Source organism: Rhododendron vialii, chromosome 2a (assembly GCF_030253575.1).
Source record: "Rhododendron vialii isolate Sample 1 chromosome 2a, ASM3025357v1".
In the NCBI taxonomy this organism is placed as follows: Eukaryota; Viridiplantae; Streptophyta; class Magnoliopsida; order Ericales; family Ericaceae; genus Rhododendron; species Rhododendron vialii.
The window spans coordinates 46,715,935-46,742,718 of record NC_080558.1 but is presented as its reverse complement, the minus strand read 5'-3'; the positions used below and the strand labels follow the sequence as shown (position 1 = coordinate 46,742,718).

The window sequence follows — 26,784 nt, the reverse complement described above, 5'->3', positions numbered from 1 at the left end:
AAAAAAAAATAGCTAACTCTATTAGGGGAATAAGAGAAAATGACCATTCTACCCATGAAAAATCACCCACGCTAACTCCTCATCTGTAAAAAATTATCCAAGCTTATTTCTTCAGCTTAACAGTCTTTTTAACGTATGGGTTATAATTGGTTAATGGTTATAGTTGAATGAGTCTTATAGATAATTTTAAATGTTAGAGGTTTTTTGTAAAAAAAGTGATAGTTGAGGGGGTTTTAGTGTATTTTCACGAAAAAAATTATTGGGAGTGATTTACAGTATATATCTAGTTATCTTCCCTCCAATTTTTTGTTTTTTTTTTTTGGCTAAAAAATATAAAAGTATAAATATACCAAAAAAAAAAAAGTAGTGTAAAAAGTATTTCCAATTTTGTTTCATAGGACCAGTTTGAGGTGTAAAAGAGCATTCCTGAGCGACAGTCCTTGTCTAAATGTTCATTTAATTTTGCATAAATTTAAGTAAAATTTCAATTTTCATGAGATATTTTAAGTGCATCTTCGTCCCTTACCTCAATTTTTTATTAAAATTTGAGTAAAAACTTTATTTGGTATGAACATTTAAATGTGTAGATTCAAATTCAAGTATAAATTTGAATAAAAACTTCATTAAAACATAGTTATAATTGGGAGACTTAAGAGGAGAAAATGACCTTCGAAAATTTGAATAAAAATTTGTGTAACACTCAATTCAATACAACTTTGGACCAAGGGCCGGTTCACTTTTTTGCCAAATCTGAGTCTAACCTAAAATTACAAGAAAAAATAAACCGGAACTGAAAGTCCGATGAATTTTATGTTTCACCTAGAGTGTAACCAAATCGGACGAAAAATCATTTTTGATTCATTTTTCTCCAAATTTGGCTTTTATATATATATGAGGCTATTTTGGTAAATACTTATGAGGGCATAAGTCATGTTTGTGTATGTGCATATGTGACGGCACAGTACGAATTTGGTTCAAATTTCGGTATGAATATTGTATAAAACCAAACTAGAGCCCGCCGATTGTTTCAAAATAAGAAATCATCTAATCCATAGTACACCATCAAATAGAAACCACTCCAATCGATGCGAATCAATTTGTGTACAGTTCGATTTGGATGTGATTGTCATCCCTGCCATCCCATGTGAGAGTTGTGCGATTATTAAATTTACTAACTTGTAGTATAAGAATTCAATTATTTGGGACAAGCATACAATATTATGCAGACATTAAACAATGAACCCTTTTTTTTTTTTTGATCCGCAACAATGAACCCATTTGACATGGCTTTTCCGTAACCAAGGCTTTGCTGCCTGCGGTGGCATCAAATGGATCACAGCTGAAAAGGCGCTACCGATCGCACCGTCGTCGTCGTCTTCTTCTTCTAATCAGGACAAGAAACCCACCAAACTCCTACACAACATTCCACAGTAAAACCCAACCTCCCCCCCCCCCCCCCCTCTCTTCACTTGCAGAACCCATGACACAATGACCAGGTTCGTGCTAACAGATGATCAAAAATTGACAATCAAAGAAATTACAAGAATTGTACAAATTTCTGATTTTCTTGGCTGGGTTTTGTTGTTTACTCTCTGTACTGACGTGTCCTAATCAGTCGCTTTCTTCATTTACTTCAATTTGTTAATAGCTTCTCTCAAATCACCATCACGTATATTATCAATTAGAATTTGCTTTTCATCCTATTGCTACCTTAATCTAGAAGATATATATTTTGATTGTTCTATTACGTATTCTATTGGCAGTGGACACCAGGTTAAAGAACAGTTCACAAGATACATCAAATTGTATATCTTGGTAACATCGATTAGGCTTCTCATTCATTTTTTTTTTTTTGGTAACTCAGGTGTTCGGGTCAGTTTACGCGCAAATTTTGCAATATGATTGTTGTTAACAGAAGTTAGCGAATTGGTGTTGATAGTGATCGTAGATGGCGGAGTTGATTGGCCCGAGACTGTACTGTTGCTGTAATTGCAGAAACCATGTTGCGCTTCATGATGATGTTGTTTCTAAAGCATTCCAGGTGTGTATTAGGCTCTATTTCTCTTGAATTTTGCTTGTGACCTTGAATCTGTATGTTATTTTTGATCAGTAGACCATGAAGAGTTCTTGTGCATAATCGACGAAAGAAGTGAGATTTGCTTCTTGTTTGAAATGATTGGAGAAGTAGATAGATTGAACCTTGAGTCCTTGACTTCTCGTTTATGAGGGGTTGAGAAATCAAGATCTGACTCAATTGTCGAAACGGTAATATCTTTTTGGTTTGGAATTAGAGGGCATAAAACAAAAAATAGGAACGAAAACGCATTTGTTTTTTTCTTCGAGGTAATCTACCTGGGAACTTAAATAGGTACAAAAAGAAATCTACTTTGTTTTTAGGAAGGCACAAAATATCAGTGTATGTTAGGGCGTTAGGGGGAGTCGAATTCCCGGCTTGAACCAAGTTGTTAGCGCTCTTTACCTCTTGAAAAGAAATCTACTTGGGAACTGAATTTTAGTAGAACATAGCAGTTTCATCCGTATGTAACGAATATGTGTCTATTTACATTCAATTGGTCTTCTCATGCCTTTGCTAGAAGCTTGCTCTCGGGTTACCATATCTCTAAATTTTGTGTTTTGAGCTCAGGGAAGAAATGGTCGGGCATTCCTTTTCTCCCATGCAATGAATATCGCTGTAGGGCCCAAAGAGGACAGGCAGCTCATGACTGGTCTGCACACGGTTGCTGATGTCCATTGTGGGGACTGTCGTGAGGTGCTGGGTTGGAAGTACGAACGGGCTTATGAGGAGACGCAGAAGTACAAGGAAGGGAAGTTTATACTTGAGAAATTGAAAATTGCAAAGGAAAACTGGTAGTCCACCATAAAGTCCCTCTTACTCTGTCCCGTCGTTGGTATCAAATTCTATCAGTGTCCCTCAAGTGTATGTTGTTCAGAAAGTGCCTCGTCCATTCAAAATTGTGTAGTCATTATTCCTTGCTGTTCGTTCCCTTCCCGCTATGTTCCTCTGTGGATAATTGGATATCGTGTTGGAGATTGTTGACATTGTGAATAAACTTGTGAATATGTTTCTAATTTATGCTTTTGACTCTTTTCTGCTGCAGATTGCATACAAATCCTTGGAAGTTCATGTATCCCTGCCTTGAATGACAAATTTTCAATGTTGATAATTGTGTTACTGTTATCTGATCAATTACTTTGTCTAATTGATATTGCTATTGCATATCTTCGATGAGTATTGATCTTGTCCTTTCTAGTGGAATAGAATCGTAGACCTGCAGTTACCTTTTAATAGAGTTGCCTGACTACTGCTATCAATCTGATGGTCAGTTCTATGATCAGGCTTTGTCTTGAGAATTTAAGTGCAGGTTTGATATTTTTGATTCTGAATAGAGTCAAAATGTGGAATTCTTGGATCCGATTGTGAAATTATAGAAGTATGTTATTGCCATTCTCCAGTAGGTTGCATGAGAAGAAGTACATTAACAAGAACTTGTAGGAGCAGAATCAGATCTCCTCATCGAGCTCTACTCTATGATGCACTTAGCTATGAACTCTATGATGCCTTCTATGATGCACTCAATTATGAACTTTATGCACTCCGCTATGACTTCATCCCAGTTAGTATCCCTCAAAGCTTTTGCTCGTTTAGGTTTTGCTGATGAAGTATCATGAGAAGAACGGGATTTTTTCCTCCTGCGGGACATGAAATTCAAAGATGCAGTAATCTTATTGCCGATACGCTCGAGAAATTTTGTTGGCGATGATAGTCTTGATCTTCTGGATTCCTTGACGTACTCCCTTGGTAGAGCTCTGTTTGCGAAACGTGGGATTGTCAGGATTAGTTTCTGGTTTGGTTTTGACGGTCACTGGTCCACTGCCTACTTCCGACATTGAGAAACAGTCTTTGTCGCAGAGAAAGATAGAGTTTTACGTGTGCGAGTTTGAGCTATTGGAGTTGTATGTGGAATGTAAGAAGACTAAGCAAAGGGCGAAGAGAACAATGCAATAGAAGAGTTTTAGTACTTCGGAGGATGAGAAAGGAACGAACCAACAAACACTCACAAGTTGTAGAAAACTCTCTCAAACCTGAGGTAGCCAAATTGAATGGAGTACTAACTTTGTGCTGTATTAGGATGTAAGTGTATCCTGATGAACTCGGTCAAAAGCCTTTGGGAGTGCCAAGAAGTGTCAAAACTAAAACTTTTTGAGGATCCTTTGATAATCCTTGCAAGGCGTGGTTGTATTGCTACCTAGACTTGGAACTTGGAAGCTTTGGGGATGCATAAGGTTGCTCAATGCACTACTTCTCCTGAAATCATCTCTGCTTATTTAAGCCATTATTATTTTTGGCACCCGACATACAGTCTATTTGAAACTTCAATATGAGTTATTGCAGTCTCCGATGTCTTAATTCTGACTCCTGATTTCTGTATTTTATCTTAAGCTTGTTTGTCGCGGAAACAAGTTAGTTGCGGTTTAGAATATGGTTGAATGTGAGACCCAAAGGTTCCATGTCAACACTGATTTTCACAAAGTTTTAACGACAGAAGTAACAAGTTAATCTGTTGATTCTATCATGGAAGCTCATTTATTCAGTTTCTTTGCATCCCATATAGAACGGTATGTCTCCATCTTTAGGTTTTGCAACTGCCATTCCGTGAAGTTTATCTTACTCCACTTTGGACGTGTCCCACGTGTGTCTGAGACATGTCTGGTACGTGTCCAAAATGTGTCTGATTGGAAAAAAGAACAACGGTCTGACTAAAAAAGAAACGTGTCTAATTTAAAAAATTAAATACTTAGACACATATTTTTCAAATGCCAGGAACGTGTCTACCGTGCTCGACACGTCTGCGATACCGATACAAAGGGCCCGGAAACATGTCCGTGCTTCTTTGATTACAACCAACAATGAAAAACATACTCAGCTAAAAGAAGAAAAAAAGACCTTATTGCGTTTTCCTTGATTCTCTCCGTACCATTGTTTCTCTTCTTTCAAATGAGACCTAACCCCTTGTGACGGATTTATGCTCATCTATTTTAATTAAGTTAGGACGACGTGATTTACAACACAAGCAGGAATGGGTGTGGCGGCCTAAAATATGAAAAGTTCCTCAGTGCATACTGGTTATTTGCATAACAAAAAGGGGGACGAAACAAAACAAGCAGGAAAGGGTGTGGCGGCCTAAAAAATTAAAAGTTCCTCAGTGCATACTGGTTATCAACACCATTTTCTTTATGAATTCTGATCAAGTGAGATAGGATGCAAACCTTTTTCCAAAAAATAAATATAATCCAAGAGAAGATGCAGCCCAACAACACAGGAATGAAAGCGTTGTAAGGAAGTCAAAATTCCCCGCATATCCTACTATAGACTTGAATAAACAAAACAGAGCACCAAGGGCTGATCTTTTCACTGGGGCAGCAGTAATACCATTAAAAAAAGCACTCGAAAATCACAAGAGTTAAAACAAATGATGTCAAAAACTACAAGAACGTCGATGGATACTAGGCTATTTGAGCTCAAGCAGCACCACTGCCGAATTGTTGCCCAATGATTTAAAAGTATGTATACAACCCTGTAAGTCCTTGTCGCAGGCTATTAAAATCGAATCATTTTTCTCGTCTTTATACTTGACGTAGTAAGTTCCAGCTTCTAGGTCCAGTCTTTTAGCCACTTCTTGCTGAAGATCTACTAATCTAGACGGCAAAGAAAGCAGAAACTTGATTGTATTATTTTCATATTTTGCCATAATTGTCACTATATCCGCATCTTGGAATGCTGACTTTGTGTGAGGAACACTATCTGAGGCTTGATTTGAAGGCAAATCAGAATTTTGACATTGTCGGGTTTGTCCCTTGTTCTCAGCAGGCGAGGGCCGAAAGGAACGGAACTTTTTTATGTCACGATTGCGAGGTGGCCACCTATCAATACCATAACCCCTACATACACGCTTCAATGTCGATATGCTAACTGCAAAACGAACAATTTAGATTAGAGAAAAACCTTCTATACTTCCAAAAGCCCAACACTTTCTAAGTGAAAAGAGACCGTCTAGTTAAAAAATACAATGACGACAACAAGCAAACTCAGTATTTCAAATTTTGAGAGTGTACTTTTACCTTGGAGTTTCTTTGCGGCATCGTTACGGCTCTTTTTGGAATATTTAAGAATATCATCCAAAGAAACTTCAATTCGTTCTGAATCTGAACTAGTAACCATGATGACGTTTCGTTTTGTAGTGATGACATTATGTGCATTTTTTGAATGATCCATTGACAGCTGATCAGATGAATCTAGTTGCGTGGTAACTTTTCCACTCTGCAAGGGTTCAAGACTAGGCAAATTGTACTTTTGTGCCTCACTAACGACATTCGTTTCATTGCTTATGGCATCCATTGGTGGCTGATCCAGATGACCTGGCTGCAACATCACTCCTCTACCCTTAGCTTGGATCTTTTTAACAGAATGAAGTTTTAGTCCATTCTGAAAATCCATAACTTCAACTGATAATAAATCCCCCAGTTCTTGGCCAGAAGCAAGCTTAAAAGTTCTGAAATTTTCCTCCATCGTCCCCAATATCAAGCTCAATGAGGTCCATGAGTTGTCATGGTATCTTTCGCTCGTGGGCAAAAAGAACTCTAGTACATAAATGTCATTTGCAGTGTAACTGCTCTGCAAGCATATTGTGAACCAACCATGGAAATTGCACAGTTGTGCATAGGGTAGCAAGGGGTACTCAGCTAAGCTGAGTTGGGTTATATCCGAGCAATATAACATGTTAGGAGGTAAAAGTACCATCCCAGCAACCCCTCCCTTTCTTAAGTGACAGGATTTACTGACTAGTACAAACATATTATGCCAGAAGTTTGAGTGCCCACAAAATTCCAAACCCTCAGACAGGAGTTGCCCTCGCAGTAAATGTTTGCAAGCACTGCAAGGGACCCATGTCATAGCCAAGGGTAGCTCATGAATTTTGCACACCCTTTCCAACACCGTCTTGAGTTCCTGGAAGGCAGTTGTGCGTGCTTTATTTTCATCCCCGATCTATTTTGAAAGTATTGTCACATCAGGATTCTTGAGTGAAGTTATCACTTACAGTAACTATGAACTGTTTTAAAATCAAAAGATTGAATATTGCATCAAGGTTTTTCACTCACTTGCATTTCGTAGTGTTTATATCCATCAAAACATAGCAGACCAAACTCCTGCAGGGAAATGGAAACATGCAACTCACGAATCTTGAAAACACACTGGATATACACAAGTAGGGTCAAAGAAAAGCAAAGTTAAAAAAAATATACGTCCATATGGGTGACAAGGGTTTGTGCAACATTGGCTTCGCAGAAGTCCCAGCCTATGAGGAAATGATCTTGGAAATTTTGTGAGTCAGCATTCAACATATTAATATTTTCTTCAAAGGAACACAAGCTTCCAGTGAATAAAAGTCTAGTATACCCTAACTGAAATTCAAAGGAGACCCTTAGGTTACATACGTGTTGTTTAGCAAAACACTAGCTCAGATTTGATTTCAGAGAATTCAACTGCGATGGTGTTCACACGAATGGATGTCGAGTGAAAGAGAACATGGCATAGGAGTCCCTGACTGATTCGTTAAGTCCTAATTCCACTCAGGATACTTTAACAGCATAATTAAGGAGGGGCGATGTTCTTTTTAAACGGCAGCTTTCCTGTGTCCGAGGGAACAAAACCCACAAAACTCCTCAAGCTCTAATGTTGTCCGTTATCTGGAGAGATTTATATCAACTTATCAAGACAACTGAATGAGGCTCTGGACCGTTGTATCTCATCAAAATGCTTAATATTCGTATTTGATTGCTTATCCAATTTTGCATTGCAGTTGTCTAATTGGAAAACTACTTCCTTCTTAAAGGAAAAACATTGGCTCATGCTCATAGAGGTGAAATGACTATATTTGAAGGAGAAACAGTGGGTTGTTGCCAAATCATTTGACTTCTTTTCTTTTTCATTTTTTATGGTAAGAGCCAAATCATTGACTTCAAAATGTTCTGTTTTAAGCCTTTCGTGATTCCATAAGACAACCATGTGCTAAAGTATACTCATATTGTCCGAAGCACCAGTTGAATACGAGGAGTTATTGCCATAAGAAATTGAGGGATACCAGTGTTTCTCGTCTCATGTCGACTTAAAGAGACGAAAATTCAAAAAAGTTAAAGGATGTGACCAAAGTATAAAAATTAACAGTTTTGTACAAACTATAATTTACTTAAGCAAAGCTTATTAAAGGAAGTTAGATATCAATATCTATTTCAGACATATCCATGACAAATAATGAACAATACTTTTTTCAGTAGCGGGTACCCTTATTCAGATAGCTCCTCTCGAGTAGTTTAAAAAAAAAAAAAAAAAAGGACATCCAGTTTTGACCTTTCTGGGTCCATCCCGAGCTCAATTTGATCGTTGAGAAGATTAGCCAGGAAAAAAATTATGTGCATCAGATATTGATCGACATGATTTATAATCTTTTTCCTTTTGTTGATACGATCACAAGAATCTAAAACACATTTAATATTCAAACAAATACACATACACTGGATTTGAGCCCATTTATTTGAAGATAAATATGCTTTGATCAGTTTGTGATCGATATTCAAGCAAACTGGGCAGATAATACTTCTTCACAGGCTCTACACAATGAACTGTTCAAATCATCTAAATGAGTCAGGGATATACCCGACTATCTATAGGGAAATGACAAAAAAAAAAAAGCCTTTCATTATTTCATATCTAACTTGCATAAATTATTAGGAGTAGTTTAAAAGTGAATATCAATGGCGAAATGCGGGACATCCAATTGAACCTTTCAAGGAGACATACTTTAGAAGGATGTGCATTTTACCTTAAAAAGTTGAATTCCCAACGAGACTAACATTATGGGGACGAGGGAGTAGAAAAGAAGCATAGTTGAGAAAAATCAACTTATAATCTTTCAAGCTAAAGCTGAAATTTATAACTGGGTCCAGTTTTGTGGAAAAGTAATGCATCATCTCGTGCCTAACAACCATTAAAGTAGTAAAACAAAAAGGGCAAAAAAGAATAACTAATGTTAACAAGAAATTCAAAGATGCCTGGATTATTGACAAACCTGAAAAATGTCATACATTTGGCCAAGGAAAGATTTGTCATACGAAACTCGATCCGGGAAGTGCAGAGACACAATCTCAAGTACACCGACACAGGTGTGGCTGGAATGGTCGAACACTGGCACAGCACAAGATCCATTTATGTTGCAACAACGTACAGCAAGGTTGCGTTGTGGATACTCTTTCAGAGAGTAATGCATCACAAACGGAATGGATTCGGGGAATTGATGGAGGAAGACACGGCCAGGAAGCCCAAGTTGTTCTTCTCCACTCTCTGCATCTGCGTAGAAGGAGTTATACTCCCTACACATCCCCATCCTGTACTCACAAAGCTTACGGGTGTCATCCGGATTGTGTTCTGCTGTGCCAATGGCAAAAGGTTGGAATTGAGTAGTAAGCAAAGTCCGCCCCTCGGACGTTTTTGTGGGTGCCCAAAATTGAACTAGGTGCCGACTAAGTTCCTTCTTGAATATCAATTTTTGGAGAGCGTGTCTGATTAAGTCCGCAAAATTATCTGTAAATGAAAGTTGAGGTTGAGCCCAGAAAAAAAAAAAAAGGAAGAAAGAAGAAAGCAAGAGAGAGAGAGAGAGAGAGAGAGGACTTGCCGGGTTGGGTCTGGTGGTCTTGTTGGCTCCAGAAAACCCATCCACGACCCGGACGCCCAAAAATATATTTATCTCCTTCAAATCGCGAGCAGTTGAGTCGTTCCTTATGTATGTATTCCTTGAAATTGGGAGGGAACTCCTCAACTCCAAGGAATGTACCGGCATCATCAACACTTCCGTCTATGGCCATCATCTTCAATTCTTCGCAAAGAAATCGATCGGCGAACCCACCAAAACATGAACCCAATTGCCCCCTCACACTTCCCTCTATTATAGGATAGGAATCCAACTTTCCTCACCCAGGAATTTTAATCGGTTCATTTAATTGTCTTTTTTTTTTTTTACCTATATTACAGTTTGTGAGGTGCTAGTTGGTTAGAGTATTCACAGTATTATAATCATAAGTAAATAGTTTTTAAAGTTAATAATGTTGGTGCAAAATATGACTTACCGATATTCAAATGAGATGATTTTTAATAGTGACCTCAAACGGGATGTTTTGAACAACATGAGCAGTTCCGATTATCTTTGTGGGACCCAAAACGGGTCCAAAAACCATCTGTACGCGATGCCTGTTTTCAAAAATCTGTGCGTATAGCACTGTTGAAGAATATGAGCTATTCGAGATCGACTTGTAATTTGCTTGATTAAAATTCGTTTGAGATCGATTGGCCTCATGACCAAGTCAATCTTAAATGGAGTGTATTTCTAAAGCTCATTAAATTTTCAAGCCAAATTTAAACAATTAAGCGTTCAACTCATCCTGTTCGTTTATCGGCCCTACTTTCCATAGGTGAAAAATTACACAAGGATTACATGAATCAAAAGTTGGATTTTCAAATACCTTCACTTACTAAACAAAAGAAAGTGCATTCATCATGTAAAAAAATTTGAAAATCAATAAATTCTTAAAAGAGTAGTACGTGACAGCAGTCATATCATAAAAGTGATTTTGATAGCATGCAACGAGGAACGATGAGCAAATGTGCCCATCGTCATAAATTAATTTAGTGCTTAAAAAATTATAGCCGTTTGTCTTCCCAAATGACTTTTAAAAAAAATCTAAAACCTGCACATCAGCCTTGGCCAGATTTTATATGGATTAGCTGCACTTGGGAATTTTACCCACCCTCACTGGCTTTTTTAGGTTCTTTTAAGGGATGATGGCTGATCTTCATCTCCTCAGTCAACCACACGGCTCTAGTTTTCCTTGATTTGTGTTGTTTGTTTTCTCTTTGTAAAAAGGCTTGCTTATTTGCAAAGGGAATTGATAATGCCAAAACTCTTTTTGTTCCTGTCAAAACCTTTTTTAATCCTGCCAAAACTCAATGTTTGTCTATCATTGCATGACTTAATTGCCCTTCATTACACCAATTGTTTTACAAAAATTTCCCTTGAAATCCCTTGGGAGTATTTTAACTTTCTTGCAGACATTTTAATAATACAAATTCAGAGGACTAAACACATCTTTAAAATTCACGTCAAATTCATGGTATTGAACAACAGCAGTGTCCATACTGCTGAAGTCCAAAATCCTCCATGTTGTTTAAAAACACATAAAACAATTTAAAAACACTAAAACCAAATCAACTCATTTGAACACGCAATTTGCTTTTGCTCTGTATTCTCTCAATCCTTAATAAAGCAATTAAGGGCTTGTTTGGATTATTAATCTAATAGCTTACCAGATTGCTTTGTAAAGGTATATCCCATATGATTTGGCCCCTTGTTTCCTTCATCTACGGCCCCTTCAAACTATAGTATATACGTATATACTGAATTATTTATAAGAATCAGAGAAGTGGAAGACAGCAAAGGGATTGTCCAGAGTTCACAAACAGAAAAAGCGGTTCCAAACACAAACCCAGAAGGAATATCAGCTTGGCTAATTGATTCCGAGTTCACAAACAGAAGAGGAATTAAGGAGAAAAAGATGGGAATGATTGTCATGAAAAGGGGATTAGTTCCTTTCTGGTGAGAATTTTCAATCAAGGAAGCTTTTTGATGGGTTCTTCATTTTGGAGTTTGGTAATCTGTTTCTGGTATCCTTGAAAAAAAAATTTGAAGCTCTGATTATGGAATCGCAAGAGAACTTTAAAATACTCTAAGGGATTTTAAGGGGCATTTTCGTAAAGCAAGGGATGTAGTTGAAAGCAATTAAGTCATGCAATGAAAGCTAAATATTGAGTCTTGGCAGGAACAATAATGGTTTTGGCAGGAACAAAAGGGGTTTTGGCATTATCAGTTCTCTTTGCAAATTGCTGATGCAAAATAAATCCTCCGATAGGATACATTGACGAAGAATTTTGATCTTTCTTTTCCATTATAATGATAAAATAGGTCCTACCAGCTAAGAAAGCTATAAGACTTGGATTAAACAAAAATATTTTCTTCCTCTGTGTTCATCTATACAGTCAATTAAATAGGCTACAGGAGATGCAAATTACAAGTGGTAAAAATACATTTGAAAAACTATCCTTGTCTATGTCTACAACTACGTGAAAGGGTTTGTTATCAAGGAGGGTTCTTATCCTTATCATTTACACGCCCCCGCAAGATGGTGCTCCCATTGGAGACACCAATCTTGGACCGCAGAAGAGAAAGCCGGTGTCGAGATAATGGTTTGGTGAGGGCATCAACTAGTTGGTCCGTGGTGGCCACATGCGACACTTGAAGTAGTCCTTTAGAAACCAAGTCACGCATGAAATGGAAGTCGATAGCAATATGTTTCATGCGAGAGTGGAAGACAGCATTTGCACAAACATAGGTGGCCCCAACATTATCACAATAGATCACCGGAGCTTTGGTGAGAGAGACCCCAAGCTCACCAAGTAAAGACTGTAACCAAAGTAGCTCAGCAGCGGTGGCTGCCACTGCGCGATATTCAGCCTCAGTAGATGATTGAGCTACAAAATGTTGTTTGTGAGAGCTCCAAGAGATGGCATTGCCACCAAGATAAACAATATAAGCTGTTGTGGAAGTGTGATCGTCATGATTTCCGGCCCAATCAGCATCGGAGTAGGCATGTAAAAATGGAGTAGCTTGACGCTTTAGAAAAAGACCATGGAAGATTGTGCCTTTTAGATAACGAAGGAGTCTTTTAGCCGTGGTCCAATGCTGTTCGGATGGTTTGTGCATAAATTGCGACAATTTGTTAACCGCATATGCAATATCCGGGTGGGTAAGTGCAAGATATTGAAGAGCTCCAATAACACTGCGATAGTCAGTAGCATTTGTTAAGGAGGAACCATCGTCCAAAGTAAGAGACCCGCTAGTTGGCAGCGGGGTGCTGACTTCTTTTGCACCAGCCATATGTGTTCGTTCAAGAAGATCCCGAATATATTTGTGTTGTGATAGAAACAACCCCATACGAGTGGAAATAACCTCAACACCAAGGAAAAAATGAAGATCGCCTAAGTCCTTGACAGAGAAACGGCGAGAGAGTGCACAAATAAACCTTGAGATAAAGCTTGTAGCACTTCCAGTAACAATAAGATCATCCACATAAATGAGGAAATATGCAAGAATTCCATCATGTCTACAAATAAATAAAGATGTGTCTGACTTGGAATTGGTAAAACCATGAGATAGCAAGAAAGAACTTAGCTCAGTATACCAGGCCCGCGGAGCTTGTTTGAGACCGTAAAGAGATTTCCGGAGTTTACATACATGAGAAGGAAAATTGACATCAATAAACCCCGGAGGTTGAGACATGTAGACATCTTCAGAAAGAGAGCCATGGAGGAAGGCATTGTTGACATCAAGTTGGCGAAGCGGCCAACCTTGAGTAATAGCTAGACAGAGAACAACCCGAATTGTCGTAGGTTTCACAACCGGACTGAATGTATCACTATAATCAATGCCGGGTCGCTGATGGAATCCTTTGGCAACCAAGCGAGCTTTGTATCGATCAATACTACCGTCAGATTTCCGTTTGATTCAAAATACCCACTTGCATCCCACAAGATTCTGGGAGGGCAATGGAGTGACAAGCTCCCAAGTCCCATTGCGAATCAAGGCATTGAATTCCTCTGACATTGCTTGACGCCAGTATGGGTGACACATAGCTTGAGAGGCACACGTGGGTTCTAAGAAATTTGGGTAGGGTGTGTTTAGTGGTGGAATTTATTTGTTTGGGTTTGAAGACATTATTTTGTGAACGGGTGGTCATGGGATGGTTGCGGGTCAGTGCGAGAGGAGGGTGAACAGACGGATTCAAGTCAAGTATTTGGGTGAGGCCTGGGGGGGAGTTTGCAGCCGTGGGAATAGGAGGGGTGAATATTGACCGGGTAAGTGGGGAGTGGGAATTGGGTGTTGGATTAGGAGAAGATTGAGATGTGGTTGGACTCATAGGATAATGCTGATGCAAAAATGAATGCTCGGGAGAGGTATTCAGTTGTTGGACTCTAGGTGGGTCTTTTTGGTTCAAATTTGAAATTATGGCATGGGAATTATTGGTAGCAGGAGAGGAGGATAAGATTGGGTCGGGAGGGTTATGAGGCGCATTTTGTGGGGGGTTGGGGACAGTAGGTGCAGGAAGGGGAATGTTTGTGTTGTGAGTAAGGGAACTGCGACAAGGACTTTGAGGCACGGGTGATGTGCAGATGGGCAAAGCGGGTGCATCTTCATTGAGCTGTGGCGTGCGTTGGGACGAGCCATGCAAGACGGGCACATGAAAAACGGACGGAGAGGTGGTGATAACAGTGGGTGACCAAGACTGGATTGTGGTGGAAGTGACTCGGGGATGCGCAGACGAACATGTTGCTAGTGGAAAAATGGACTCATCAAATGTAACATGGCGAGAGATAAAAATGCGTTGAGACGATGGATCGAAGCACTTATAGGCACTCTGAGTGAGAGAGTAACCAAGAAAAATGCATGGACGAGAGCGAGGTTCAAGTTTGTGTTGTGCGTACGGTCGTAACCAAGGATAGCACAAACAACCAAAAATACGTGTTTTGGAATAATTCGGGAAGTCACCAAAAAGGGCTTGAAAAGGAGACATGGTGTTTGGAAGGATGGGTGTGGGAAGTCGATTAATTAGGTAAACGGCAGTTTGAAAGGCATGAGACCAAAACGACAAGGGAAGAGATGCTTGATGCATTAGAGTCAATCCAGTCTCAACAATATGTCGATGACGTCGCTCTGCCGAGCCATTATGTTGAGGAGTATATGGGGGAGTGGTGAGGTAGGAAATGCCAAAAGAGGCAAAAAATTTGTGAAGTTTTTGAAACTCGCCTCCACCATCAGAATAAGTAGAGACAATTTTTGTGTTAAAATAATTTTCCACCAAGGCCTTGAACTGGGGAAATGTACTAAATACCTCTGATTTTCTCTTTAGTGGATAAAACCAAATGTACTTCGTGAAATGGTCCACAAAGATGACATAATAATTAAAACCATCAATGGATTGAACAGGAGCAGGGCCCCAAACATCAGTATAAATGAGATCAAGAGGACCACGACTCTTAAGAGGTGAAACATGAAATGGGAGCAGATGACTCTTATTACATTCACATGAATTACAAGAAGTGAAATTAGTTGAACAAGACGATAGAGGCAGAGAGAAATGCTTGACAAGATGCTGAAGGGTTCTAATAGAAGGATGTCCGAGACGTTTGTGCCAGTCATGCAAAGCAGCTTTAACACCAACCATAGCTAATGGCTTTATTGAGGGAAGATGCACGAACTTTGGCCACTCATACACATCGTCTTTATTCAGGCCTCGAATGAGAGTCTCTTTGGTGCGCAGATCCTTCACAGAAAAATGAGAGGGAAAAAATTCAATAGAAGTTTGATTTGTTTTGCAGAATTGAGAAACTGAAATTAAATTTTTTTCCATGGAAGGGACACATAAAACATTGGATAAAGAGAAAGTGTGAGAAGGGGTAGGAAGTTTCATAGAACCCGTGTGACTAATACTCAAACCTGAACCATCACCGATGACAATATTATCAGGACCATCATATTCTGAATGCATGGAAAGATTGCTGAGATCAGTGGTCACATGGTGGGAGGCCGCGGAGTCAATGAGCCAATTTTGGGGTGAGGAACGGGTAGTGCCAGTGCAATTTGCTATAGGATCCTGAGTGTGTGGTGGCCGAGCACGCGGACACCGTTTAGCGGTGTGACCCTGTTGATCACAAAGTTGACAGAATCCTTTGTAGCCACCTTTGTAGCCGTGGCTTTGAGTCTGGCTTGGATGACGATGCTGGGCTGGGATGAGGTCCTTGATTGTTGCGAGGTGGAAAGGTTTGCTGATGAGTTTGAGAACCAGTACGATTGTTGGCGAAGCCACGACTAGACTGGTAATTGTTGGAGCGATGGGTGGAGTTGGCGGTGATCACCTGAGGGGTGGTCTGGGAAGTGTCTTTTTGGAGGAAGGCCTCATAATCAATAAGTTTGTCATGAAGCTCTTCAAAGGAAATGTCGGATTCGCGAACACAAAGAACACCAACAATCTCCTTGTACTCACTACCGATGCTATTGAGAATGTAAAGGAGGAGGTCATCCTCATGTACAGCCGCATCAATGAGAGCGAGCTCATCGGAGGTGGCTTTGATAGTTTGTAAATACTCTGCCATAGGCTTGGAGTCACAAGGTTTTCCGAGACGCTCCTTGAGACTCATCACACGTGAACGCGATCGATTGGCATAAGGTTTGGTAAGTTTGGTCCAGGCTTCATGGGAGGTTGCTGCAGATGCAAGGAGAGGAGTCACCTGTTCAGAAACAGATGCGAGAATTGCATGTAGCAGAAGTTGATCTTGCCGCATCCAAAAAATATAGGCGGGGTTAGCTGCTTCAGCCACTGTCTTCGGTGGACACATATGAGACCCGTCAACATAGCCCTTGAGATCATACCCAATGAGAAGGGAATGAAACTGTGCACGCCAAGAAAGATAATTTATGGGTGTGAGTTTGAGAGGAAGTTGAGCAGCGGCATTGATAAAGATCAAAGCCTGATTAGAATCTGTGGATTGAGGAATCGAAACGACGGCGGAAGGTTGCTTAGAGCTTTGGAGATCAGCCACGAAGGGAAAGCAAGGAAGGGAAAAAAAGATCGGTTTACTTGTTGGAGTGTTGCGGCTCTGATACCATAAGAAGGCTATAAGACTTGGATTAAACAAAAATATTTTCTTCCTCTGTATTCATCTATACAGTCAATTAAATAGGCTACGGGAGATGCAGATTACAAGTGGTAAAAATACATTTGAAAAACTATCCTTATCTATATCTACAACTACGTGAAAGGGTTTGTTATCAAGGAGGGTTCTTATCCTTATCATTTACACCAGCAAGTGCTAAATTCAAAGTTCTCACTGTCACTCATCGAAGCAGGCATCATAGACATTGAAATATCTTCTCATTGGGAAATATCACCACCAAACATAACGAAAGGCAAATGATAGATTTGGCGCATTATGGTTCTCTACGTAACCTACTATGTTCAAAGCAAATCAAATAGCTTTACAACAATCTCAGAAAATGCAGTGTGTATGTACATATGTACACGGACGCATCGTTTTGCCATAACCAGTCTACAACTAAATCATCCTGTCGCAGCCAAACTTCATCTTGAGATAATTAAGAAAAACGGTTACACAACATTCACTCGACAAGGCATTTTACCAGTACCAAGAAAAAGCATAACCACTCAGTATTTGAAACAATGAAATTGGAAAAATCATTCTATAGAATAGGAAAAAAATGATTAGTTATTGAAACCAACAATAGGCATCAGCTTCCGCAGATGAATCCTCTCTCCCTCTTTCGAGCAAGAAAGTACGATCAAGAAACGTATTTACATCAACAAACAGAAATTTTCCTCCTCAAGATCCACTTCTTTTTGACATTTTCCATTCCTTCCTCCTGTATCCTGAGGAGTTCATAGAAAGACTTGCGATATTGCATGTCAATGATGTCAAGCTCCAGCTTCAACTCATCCCTTTTGATCGCCATCTGCTACAGATTGAGTAGAAAAACTCAACGAGCTGACATCATTTGATAGAGAACTACATGGAAAAGAAGTCTCCGAAGTCTTCAGGATTTCATTCATGACGACAGATCTACAGAAACTACCCTTGCATCCTTCAAACCCATTTGAACTCATGTTCCATTCACTTCAGAAGACCTCCTTATTCACATATCAGGTGGAATCATGCTCCTTGGAAATGGCTTCACCAGAAACTCTTTCAGATCTTGAAGCCCAAGAACATCTCATAGAGCTTTGATTATTTACATGTGTACAATCCTCACATGGACTTTCTTTACTCCTAGAGTTTCCAAACGAGGGCTTCCAGTTCGGTACGAGTTTTACAATCAAGCTGTCTATCAACTCAGCTATGAAAGTCAAATCTTCATTTGACAAATCAAGTTGGTCAACCATCTCACCCACTATTGACTGTGCAGTATCACGGGCAAGGTAAAACACAAAATCAATATTCCGAGCATGACCTAGAAACACAAAAAAGCTTTTAGACCATTCTTAAGAGAATATCAAAGGACTTAAGCCCAGAAGAATTTTACTTACAACATGACTGAGCGATGCGCAGAGTGAATGAAATTGAGTCATCACCATTTATCACCCCTTCCAATTTGAACTCATTTTGTGCCATTGATCCTCCTTAGTTCTAAAGCTGAAACATGAGTAGCTTCACCAGCACTTTTTGTACAAGTACTGGACAAAAGCTTATTGTGCCCAGAGTCTATTTCCATGGCGAATGAATCGGGCTTTGGCACATTTATTGACTTAGGCACATTTATTGATTTGATTCATGACTGGTCTATACACGGTTGCTGATGTCCATTGTGGGAACTGTCGTGAGGTGATGGGTTGGAAGTACGAACGAGCTTATGAGGAGACACAGAAGTACAAGGAAGGGAAGTTTAAACTTGAGAAATCAAAAATTGCAGGCTTATCTATTTTTTTGGTCCCTACAAAATAGACTCGGTTTCAATTTCATCATTACAAAACTTTTGGTTTCAATTTTACCTTTCAAGTTTCTAACGGATTTCAATATTACCCTTTCCGTCAAACTTGGACGGAAAATGCTGACATGGCTAACATGTGCTTAGTTGGCAATGGAAAGAATCCCATATAGTGCCACTTAAGACTTAACCCACACAAAGCATAATCAAAGACCCACAACAGACTTAACCCACACAAATCATAACCAAACATTTTTTTCAGTTGAAAGATTCCATAATTTCCATTTCGTTCATTGTGTTGAAATTGTTTACTGTATCTCATCCCTAACCTCTGCAAAATTGGGCATACCATTGTTTTTCAACTTTTCAAGTGTTCAAACAAAACCACTTTTTTTTTTTTTGCTCGGCTACAAAACCCAGTTGTTTTTTTTCTCAGCTACAAAACCCAGTTGATAAAGAACGTTAATTTCTAAATCAATTGTATTCATGCCTTTTAATGCACTAAATCCCTTTGCTATGCACTAACTTTAAGCATAGCAAAAACTATTGTAAATCATAATCAATTGGGTTAAAAATTAGGGATTTTTCTGTTCTTTTTTACTGGAGGGATTTTTTGTGTTTTGATAAGTGGGTCATTCGGTTACTACTAGCAATTGATCAAGAAGAGGAAGGAAATGGGTGGAGATTGTCGATAGAGGAAATGGTTGGAGATTGTCGATAGAGGAGCCAATTGGATTCCAACTTTCACAACCCAATCTGAAATCAATTATGTTTGGCACAGGGCATCAACTAGGATTTATTGCCAAACAACAGATTGTTTGTGGGTGCAGTTCTGAAAATTAAAATCAGAGTGTTCATAGGTGGGCTTGGGTCTTTGGGGTGTGATTTGTGTGGGCCTTTGCCTCTTTGGTTATGATTTGTGTGGTTTAAGACTTAATCGGCACTATCTGTATTTGGGATTCTTGCCATCGCCAACTAAGCACATGTTAGCCATGTTAGCATTTTCCATTAGCCCCTTAGGCATTTTTCCGTCCAAGTTTGACGGAAAGGATAACATTGAAATCTATTAGAAACTCGAAGGGTAAAATTGAAACAAAAAATTTTGTGAGGACAAAATTGAAACCGAGCCTATTTTGTAAGGACCATAAAAGTAGATAAGCCAAAATTGCAAAGGAAAACTGGTAGTCCACCATAATGTCCCTCTTAATCTCTCCCGTCGTTGGTATCAAAGTCTATCAGTGTCCCTCAAAGTGTATGTTGTTCAGAAAGCGCCTCATTCATTCAAAATTGTGTAGCCATTGTTCCTTGCTTCCCTTCCCGCTATGTTCCTGTCATCCTGTGTGGATAATTGGATATCGTATTGGAGATTGTTGACATTGTGAATAAACTTGTGCATATGTTTCTCTTTTATGCTTTGACTCTTTCCGCAGCGGATTGCGTACAAATTCTTGGAAGTTCATGAATCCCTGCCTTGAATGACGAATTTTCAATGTTAATAATTGTGTTATACTGTCATCTGATCAATTACTTGTCTAGTTGATATTGCTATTGCAAATCTTCGATGAGTATTGATCTTGTCCTTTCTAGTGGAATAGAATTGTAGACCTGTGGTTAGCCTTTTAATAGAGTTGCATGACTGCTTCTATCAATTGGATGGTCAGTTCTATGATTAGGCTTTGTCTTGAGAATTCAAGAGCAGGTTTGATATTTTTGATTCTGAATAGAGTCAAAATGTGGAATTCTTGGGACCAATCGTGAAATTATAGGTACATAAATTGACCCATATTACTTATCACATGGCCCCATATTGTGGTTTTATCCTGTTATGTATTGTCCAACTATGTTGCATAAAGACTTTCTGATTTTAACTAATGGCTGTAACATTAGTACAACACATTTGTCTATTTAGCATGAAATTAAATACTCGGACACATATTTTTCACTTGCCAGGAACGTGTCGACCATGTTCGACACATCTGCGATATGGAAACAAAAGACCCGGAAACAAGTCTGTGCTTCTTAGATTACAACCAACAATGAAAAACGTACCCAGCTAAAAGAAGTCAAAGTCCTTATTGCGTTTTTCTTGATTCTCTTTGCACCATTGTTTCTCTTCTTTCAAATAAGACCAAACCCCTCGTGACAGATTTATGTTCACCTATTTTAATTAAGTTAAGACGAGGCGATTTACAACACAAGCAAGAATGGGTGTGTGGCAGCCAGAAAAATTAGAAAATCCTCACTGCATACTGGTTATTTGAATAACAAAATGGGGGACGAAACAAAACAAAACAAAAGGGGATAAGAACTGATTTTGGGTGCAGCAATCACATCAACACCATTTTCTTTATGAATTCTGAATCTCTGATCAAGTGAGATAGGATGCAAACCTTTTTCCAAAAAAAATAATCCAAGAGAAGATGCAGCCCAACAACACAGGAATGAAAGCGTTGTAAGGAAGTCAAAATTCCTCGCATATCCTACTACAGACTTGAACAAACAAAACAGAGCACCAAGGGCTGATCTTTTCACTGGGGCAGCAGAATTACCATTAAAAAAAGCACTTGAAATCCACAGGAATCCAAACAAATGAAGTCAAAAACTACAAGAAGGTCGATGGATACTAGACTATTTGAGCTCAAGCTGCACCACTACCGAAGTGTTGCCCAATGATTTAAAAGTGTGTATACAATCTTGCAAGTCCTGGTCGCAAGCTATTAAAATCAAGTCATTTTCGTCATCTTTATACCTGACGTAGTAAGTTCCAGCTTCCAGGTTCAGTCTATTAGCCACTTCTTGCTGAAGCGCTACTAATCTAGATGGTAAAGACAACCGGAACTTTATCGTATTATTTTCATATTTCGCCTTAATTGTCACTATATCCGCATCTTGGAATGCTGGATTTGTGTGAGCAACACTGTTCGAGGCTTGATTCAAAGGCAAATCAGAATTTAGACGTTGTCGGGTTTGTCCCTCGTTCTCAATAGGTGAGGGCTGAAAGGAACGGAACTTTTCTATGTTGCGAGGTGGCCACCGATCGATACCATAACCCCTACATACACGCTTCAATGTCGATACGCTAACTGCAAAACAAACAATTAGATAACAGAACAACCTTCTATACTTCCAAAAGCCCAACAATTTCCAAATGAAAAGAGACCGTTTAGTTAAAAAATACAACGAGGACAACAAGCAAACTCAGTATTTCAAATTTTGGGAGTGTACTTTTACCTTGGAGTTTCTTTGCAGCATCGATACGGCTCTTTTTGGAATATTTAAGGATATCATCTAAAGAAACTTCAATTTGAACTCCTGTGTTCTTATGTTGCCTTTCTTGCATCTCTCTTGGGCCTCCTTCTGAACTAGTAACCACAATGATGTTTCGTTCTGCAATGACAACATTCTGTGCATTTTTTGAAGGATCCATTGACAGCTGATCACATGAATCTAGTTGCATCGTCACTTCTCCATTCTGCAAGGCTTCAAGACTAGGCAAAATGTAGTTTTGATCTCTACTAACGACATTCGTTCCACTATGTATGGCACTCGCTGATGCCTGATCCAGTTGAGGTAGCTGCAACATCACTCCTCCACCCTTAGCTTGGATCTTTTGAACCGAATGAAGTTTTCAGCAATTAAAAGTAAAAGGATGAACGAAGTATAAAAATTAACGGTCAAACTTTTATACAAACTATAAATTTAAGTAGGCAAAGCCTATTAAAAGAGGTTTGATATCAATATCTATTTCAAACATATTCGTGTCAAATAATGAACAATACTTTTCTCAGTAGTGGGTACCCTGGTTCAGATAGCTCCTTTCCAGTTTTTGAAAAAAAGAACATATCCAATTTTGGCATTTCTAGGTCCATCCAGAGCTCAATTTGATCGTTGAGAAGATTAGCCAGGAGAAAAATTATGTGCGACGTGATTTAGAACACATTTATATCCAAACAAATACGCATACACCAGATTGAAGCCCATTTATTTGAAGATTAAATATGCTTTGATCAGTTTGTGATCAATATTCAAGAAAATTGGGCAGCTAATACTTCTTCATAAGCTCTACACAATGAACTGTTTAAAGGGAAATTTTTAAAAATGGTCCCTCTAGTTTGCACGAGTTCTCATTTTCGTCCCTCTACTATTAATTGTATCAATTTTAACCCTATAGTTTTCATTCCATCTCAATTTCGTCCTTCTCCCTGACGCCGTCCATGAAACAAACGGAATTGAAGGGCAAAATTGTCATTTTCTCTCACAGAGGGACCAAATTGAAATTTTATGCAAACCAGAGGGATTATTTTTAAAATTTTACATTTTACTTTCGTTTTTTGCAAATAAAATAAAAAAGACCATAAGTAATGTATTTGACAACTGAATTATTTTTTATTGGGTAATCAAACTATATTGAAAAATTTATATTTCATTACACATTACAAAAATATTAGAAAATGCACAAATCAACCCCTTAGCTAATGTCTTTGTATCATGTTCTTATAATCTTCTTATTTTTTCACCCAAAAAAATATTAAAAATCTGTGTTTATTTGTTATATGAGTGATCTTATGAGTAAGTCCTAAAATAAATACACTTATACTCATATTTTAATGTATTTGATCTCTTAATATTTAATAGTGTTTCATTACTTAATTAAACACAATTACAAGATTTCTAAATACTACTGAACAACTTTTTCTTTTTAATCATGTGACAAAAAAAATAACGATAGTGAAAATTCAATTGAAAAAAAAATACAAGACCAAGACAATTAACATAAGGGTTGTTTTTCGAATTTTCTCATATTTTTTGTGATGTATATAATAAAAACTTTACAAAATTTTAATATATTTTTTATTATTCAATATAAAATGAGATGAGAAATATATTATATATGATGTATTTTAAATTTATTTACAAAAACAAAGTAAAAAATAAAATTATAGAAATAGTCCCTCTAGTTTACATGAAATCTCAATTTAGTCCCTCTGTGAGGAGAAATGACAATTTTGTCCTCCAATTCCGTTTGTTTCATTAACGCCGTAAGTGAGAGGGACGAAATTGAGACAGAATGCAAATTATAGGACTAAAAGTAACACAATTGATACTAGAGGGACGAAAATGAAAATTCATGCAAACTAGAGGGACCATTTATAAAAATTTCTCCTGTTTAAATTATCAAAATGAGTCCGGGATAGACCCATGCAACTCGGAAGAAGTGAACCTTTTCCAGCCGACGTAATCTCCGGCGGTCTATCTCGTCCTGATAGCGCTTGATGCCGGCCCTCATCTTCACCCCACCGTCAGGCAAATTGGGACCAACCGCTTTCAACGTGCGCCGGAACTTTGCGATGGCCTCCTCAAGCTCTCTGTCCCTCATTTTTCGGAGCTCTTCCCTCTGCTTCTGCTCCACGTCGTCGACGATAGTGGTGGCCAACTCCGGAAGGGGCGGCTCGTCGTCGTCGTCCTGATGGGGTAACAGTATTTCAAAATCGAGGGGAATCAATAGGGAAAAGACCAAAAAAAAAAAGCCTTTCATACCTAACTTTCATAAATTATTAGGAGTAGTTTTAAGTGTAAATATCAATAGGGAAATGCGGGATATCCTATTTAACCTTTCAACAAGACATATTTTAGAAGGACATGCATTTTTTCTTTAAAAGTTGAATTCCAGATGAGACCAACATTAAGGGGACGAGGGAATAGAAAAGAAGCATAGTTGAGAAAAATCAACTTAAATAATCTTTCAAGCTAAAGTGATGCAGCGGAATCAACAAAGAGATTAGTTGCGTACTAATCAAAACGAGATAGAACTCGAATCCAAGAGCGAGACAAAGTCTAAATAATATTGATGAAAAATTTTAAAAGTTAAATAATTGAATAGATTACAGCCCTTTTTATAAAACTCTAACCCTAAAAATCCTACTATAAAATAAAATTTAAATCATGCCAAACAAGTAGCATTAAAGAAAAGATATTTTCTAATTAATTAAAATAAAATACTAATTCTTGTAGACCAAGAATTCTAATAAAAGTAGAAATCAAAATTAAATTGAATACGAAAAATTAATAATTCTAATCTAAACGAAAATATTTCTAGTCAAAATTTTATTCTAAAACAATAAAAATAAAATACAAAAATCCTTCGTCATAAAGCTGAAAGATAATGCATCATCATCTCGTGCCCAACAACCAATAAAGTAGTTAAAAAAAAAAAAGGGGACGGGGGGGAAAGAAAAATGAATGTTAACAAGAAATTCGAAGATGCCAGGATTATTGACAAACCTGAAAAATGTCATACATTTGGCCGAGGAAAGATTTGTGACGCAAAACAGGAAACATGAAGCACGGAGACACAATCTCAAGAACACCAACACAGGCGTGGCTGGAATGGTCGAACACTGGCCCAGCCCAAGATGATCCAATCTTGCAACGTAAAGCAAGGTCGCGTTGTGGATACTCTTTAAGAGAGTAATACATGACATCCGGAGTGGATTCGGGGAATTGATGAAGGAAGACACGGCCAGGAAGCCCAAGTAGTTCTTCTGCACACTCTGCATCTGCGTAGAAGGAGTTATTATACTCCCTACATATCCCCATCCTGTACTCACAAAGCCTATTTCTCGCATCCGAGGCATATGATGTTGTACCAAGAGCAAAAGGTTGGAATTGAGTTGTAAGTAAAGTCCGCCCCTCGGACGTTTTTGTGGGTGCCCAAAATTGAACTAGGTGCCAACCAAGTTCATCCTTGGATATCAATTTTTGGAGAGCATTTCTGATTAAGTCCGCAAAATTATCTGTAAATGAAAATTGAGGTTGAGCCCACAAAAAAAAAAAAAAAAAAAGGAAGAAGAAATAAGAAAGCAAGAGAGAGAGAGAGAGAGAGAGAGAGGGGGGGGACTTGCCGAGAGAGAGAGAGGACTTGCCGAGTTGGGTCTGGTGGTCTCGTTGGCTCCAGAAAACCCATCCAAAAGTCGGACGCCCATACAAATCTGGAAGATCTGCTTCAAATCGCGACCAATTGAGTTGTTCCTTTCGTATGTATTCCTTGAAATCGGGAGGGAAATGGTCCACCTCCTCAACTCCAAGGAGGATTGTATGGGCATCATGGACACTTCCGTCTATGGGCATCTTCTTCAAAATTTGCAGAGATATCGATCAAAAAATGAACTCAGTTGCCCCCTCATCACACACCCTATTAACTTTCCTCTTTCAATATTATAAAAAATTGGTACATAGTTCATTATAGAGAATTTGTAACACAGTTATTCCACTTCTAATATTTATAATCCCTCTAATCCACTAATGTAGTTTAGTAAGGCCTTGAGAGCGTCTCCAATCCTTACCCTTATCCTTCCTCAAGGGTCAAATTTTGAAGAAAAAAAACTATTTTTGGATAGAAGCATCTCCAATAACAAAATTCTATTTTGACCCAAATTTATCATTTTTTAAAAATCCAGTGGCATTCATATAAATAAGACGAGAGAACCCACAAATCAGCAGCTCCAACGCATCTCCGACGAAACTCCAAGCGTCTCACGTGCAGGTTGGAAAAGATGAGGTGGAAGTCATTAGGGCCGCTTTTCGATGAGTCGTAGCAGAGGGAGATGTAAGCACCGTTGAGCTTGAAAGCATCGCGGAGCGAATCGAAAGAGCTCGGGCAGGACTAGGTTTCGAGGCATGAAAATACAATGAGGTGTGGGTGTGAATATGTATTTACAATGAGAGAGAGAGAGAGAGAGAGAGAGAGAGAGAGAGAGAGAGAGAGAGAGAGAGGCGGGGGTATGATTCTGGTTTGTCTCAAATTTGGGGAATAAAATGGGTAAAATCAAAAAATGGGCAAAGGTTTGGGTCATGATTGGATATGAGTTTTTGATAATTTTACCTAAATTTTGAGTTTAGGTCTTAAAATGGGTCAAGGCTGACGATGCTCTAAGTCCACTTCATTTAAAAAATAAATTAAACCAAGACAAAAATGTCCTCCTATATAAGCTGTCATATAGAGAGAAACCCTAAATCAAAAACAAATCTGGAGCACAGCCCCTCTCTCTCTCTCTCTCTCTCTCTCTCTCTCTCTCTCTCTCTCTAAACCTATAGAGCTTTGAGTGAT

General features: G+C 38.6%; 4 protein-coding genes across 11 annotated transcripts; 1 reads left to right on the top strand and 3 right to left on the bottom strand.

The window, feature by feature from the left end:
- Positions 1–1,217: 1,217 nt before the first annotated feature.
- On the top strand, positions 1,218–3,094 carry LOC131317990 (protein yippee-like At4g27745). Of its 3 annotated transcripts, XM_058347746.1 has the most exons (4): positions 1,465–1,496; positions 1,764–1,815; positions 1,916–2,041; positions 2,645–3,094. In XM_058347746.1, the coding sequence occupies exons 3-4, from the start codon at positions 1,949–1,951 to the stop codon at positions 2,870–2,872; spliced, it is 321 nt and encodes a 106-aa protein (XP_058203729.1). In that variant the 5' UTR covers positions 1,465–1,496; positions 1,764–1,815; positions 1,916–1,948; the 3' UTR covers positions 2,873–3,094. The 3 variants fall into 3 exon arrangements, with proteins under 3 accessions (XP_058203727.1, XP_058203729.1, XP_058203728.1); XM_058347744.1 differs by lacking the exon at positions 1,764–1,815 and having other exon boundaries at positions 1,218–1,496; positions 1,865–2,041; XM_058347745.1 differs by lacking the exon at positions 1,465–1,496 and having other exon boundaries at positions 1,532–1,815.
- A 2,329-nt stretch (positions 3,095–5,423) lies between these two features.
- LOC131317971 (protein NLP7-like) lies at positions 5,424–10,048 on the bottom strand. Of its 2 annotated transcripts, XM_058347714.1 has the most exons (5): positions 9,750–10,048; positions 9,147–9,658; positions 7,180–7,227; positions 6,142–7,066; positions 5,424–5,992 (listed from the first exon to the last, which is right to left on the bottom strand). In XM_058347714.1, exons 1-5 carry the CDS (start codon positions 9,940–9,942, stop codon positions 5,532–5,534), a joined length of 2,139 nt encoding a protein of 712 aa, XP_058203697.1. In that variant the 5' UTR covers positions 9,943–10,048; the 3' UTR covers positions 5,424–5,531. The 2 variants fall into 2 exon arrangements, with proteins under 2 accessions (XP_058203697.1, XP_058203699.1); XM_058347716.1 differs by lacking the exon at positions 7,180–7,227.
- A 7,513-nt stretch (positions 10,049–17,561) lies between these two features.
- Positions 17,562–18,796, bottom strand: LOC131317983 (probable serine/threonine-protein kinase WNK4). Of its 3 annotated transcripts, none has more exons than XM_058347734.1 (3): positions 18,280–18,796; positions 18,006–18,203; positions 17,562–17,711 (listed from the first exon to the last, which is right to left on the bottom strand). In XM_058347734.1, exons 1-3 carry the CDS (start codon positions 18,362–18,364, stop codon positions 17,689–17,691), a joined length of 306 nt encoding a protein of 101 aa, XP_058203717.1. In that variant the 5' UTR covers positions 18,365–18,796; the 3' UTR covers positions 17,562–17,688. The 3 variants fall into 3 exon arrangements, with proteins under 3 accessions (XP_058203717.1, XP_058203719.1, XP_058203716.1); XM_058347736.1 differs by having other exon boundaries at positions 17,562–17,708; XM_058347733.1 differs by having other exon boundaries at positions 17,562–18,203; positions 18,280–18,793.
- Positions 18,797–21,184: 2,388 nt separating this feature from the next.
- Positions 21,185–25,894, bottom strand: LOC131317974 (protein NLP7-like). 3 transcript variants are annotated; one of them, XM_058347722.1, is made up of 5 exons: positions 25,580–25,894; positions 24,960–25,471; positions 23,899–24,141; positions 21,909–22,284; positions 21,185–21,760 (listed from the first exon to the last, which is right to left on the bottom strand). In XM_058347722.1, exons 1-5 carry the CDS (start codon positions 25,803–25,805, stop codon positions 21,306–21,308), a joined length of 1,812 nt encoding a protein of 603 aa, XP_058203705.1. In that variant the 5' UTR covers positions 25,806–25,894; the 3' UTR covers positions 21,185–21,305. The 3 variants fall into 3 exon arrangements, with proteins under 3 accessions (XP_058203705.1, XP_058203708.1, XP_058203706.1); XM_058347725.1 differs by having other exon boundaries at positions 21,909–22,251; XM_058347723.1 differs by having other exon boundaries at positions 25,601–25,894.
- Positions 25,895–26,784: the final 890 nt, after the last annotated feature.

Coding starts and splice junctions, on each gene's coding strand:
- LOC131317990 (XM_058347744.1), top strand. CDS start 1,949: ATGGCGGAGTTGATTGGCCCGAGACTGTACTGTTGCTGTAATTGCAGA. Junction 2,042..2,644: donor TTGTTTCTAAAGCATTCCAG/GTGTGTATTAGG, acceptor TTTTGAGCTCAG/GGAAGAAATGGTCGGGCATT.
- LOC131317971 (XM_058347714.1), bottom strand. CDS start 9,942: ATGATGGCCATAGACGGAAGTGTTGATGATGCCGGTACATTCCTTGGA. Junction 9,659..9,749: donor AGACCACCAGACCCAACCCG/GCAAGTCCTCTC, acceptor TTTCATTTACAG/ATAATTTTGCGGACTTAATC. Junction 7,228..9,146: donor AAATGTATGACATTTTTCAG/GTTTGTCAATAA, acceptor ATTTCCCTGCAG/GAGTTTGGTCTGCTATGTTT.
- LOC131317983 (XM_058347733.1), bottom strand. CDS start 18,364: ATGGCACAAAATGAGTTCAAATTGGAAGGGGTGATAAATGGTGATGAC. Junction 18,204..18,279: donor GCGCATCGCTCAGTCATGTT/GTAAGTAAAATT, acceptor TTGTGTTTCTAG/GTCATGCTCGGAATATTGAT.
- LOC131317974 (XM_058347722.1), bottom strand. CDS start 25,805: ATGCCCATAGACGGAAGTGTCCATGATGCCCATACAATCCTCCTTGGA. Junction 22,285..23,898: donor GATTACGTCGGCTGGAAAAG/GTTCACTTCTTC, acceptor TCGGTTCAAAAG/ATCCAAGCTAAGGGTGGAGG. Junction 21,761..21,908: donor TGCTGCAAAGAAACTCCAAG/GTAAAAGTACAC, acceptor TTTGTTTTGCAG/TTAGCGTATCGACATTGAAG.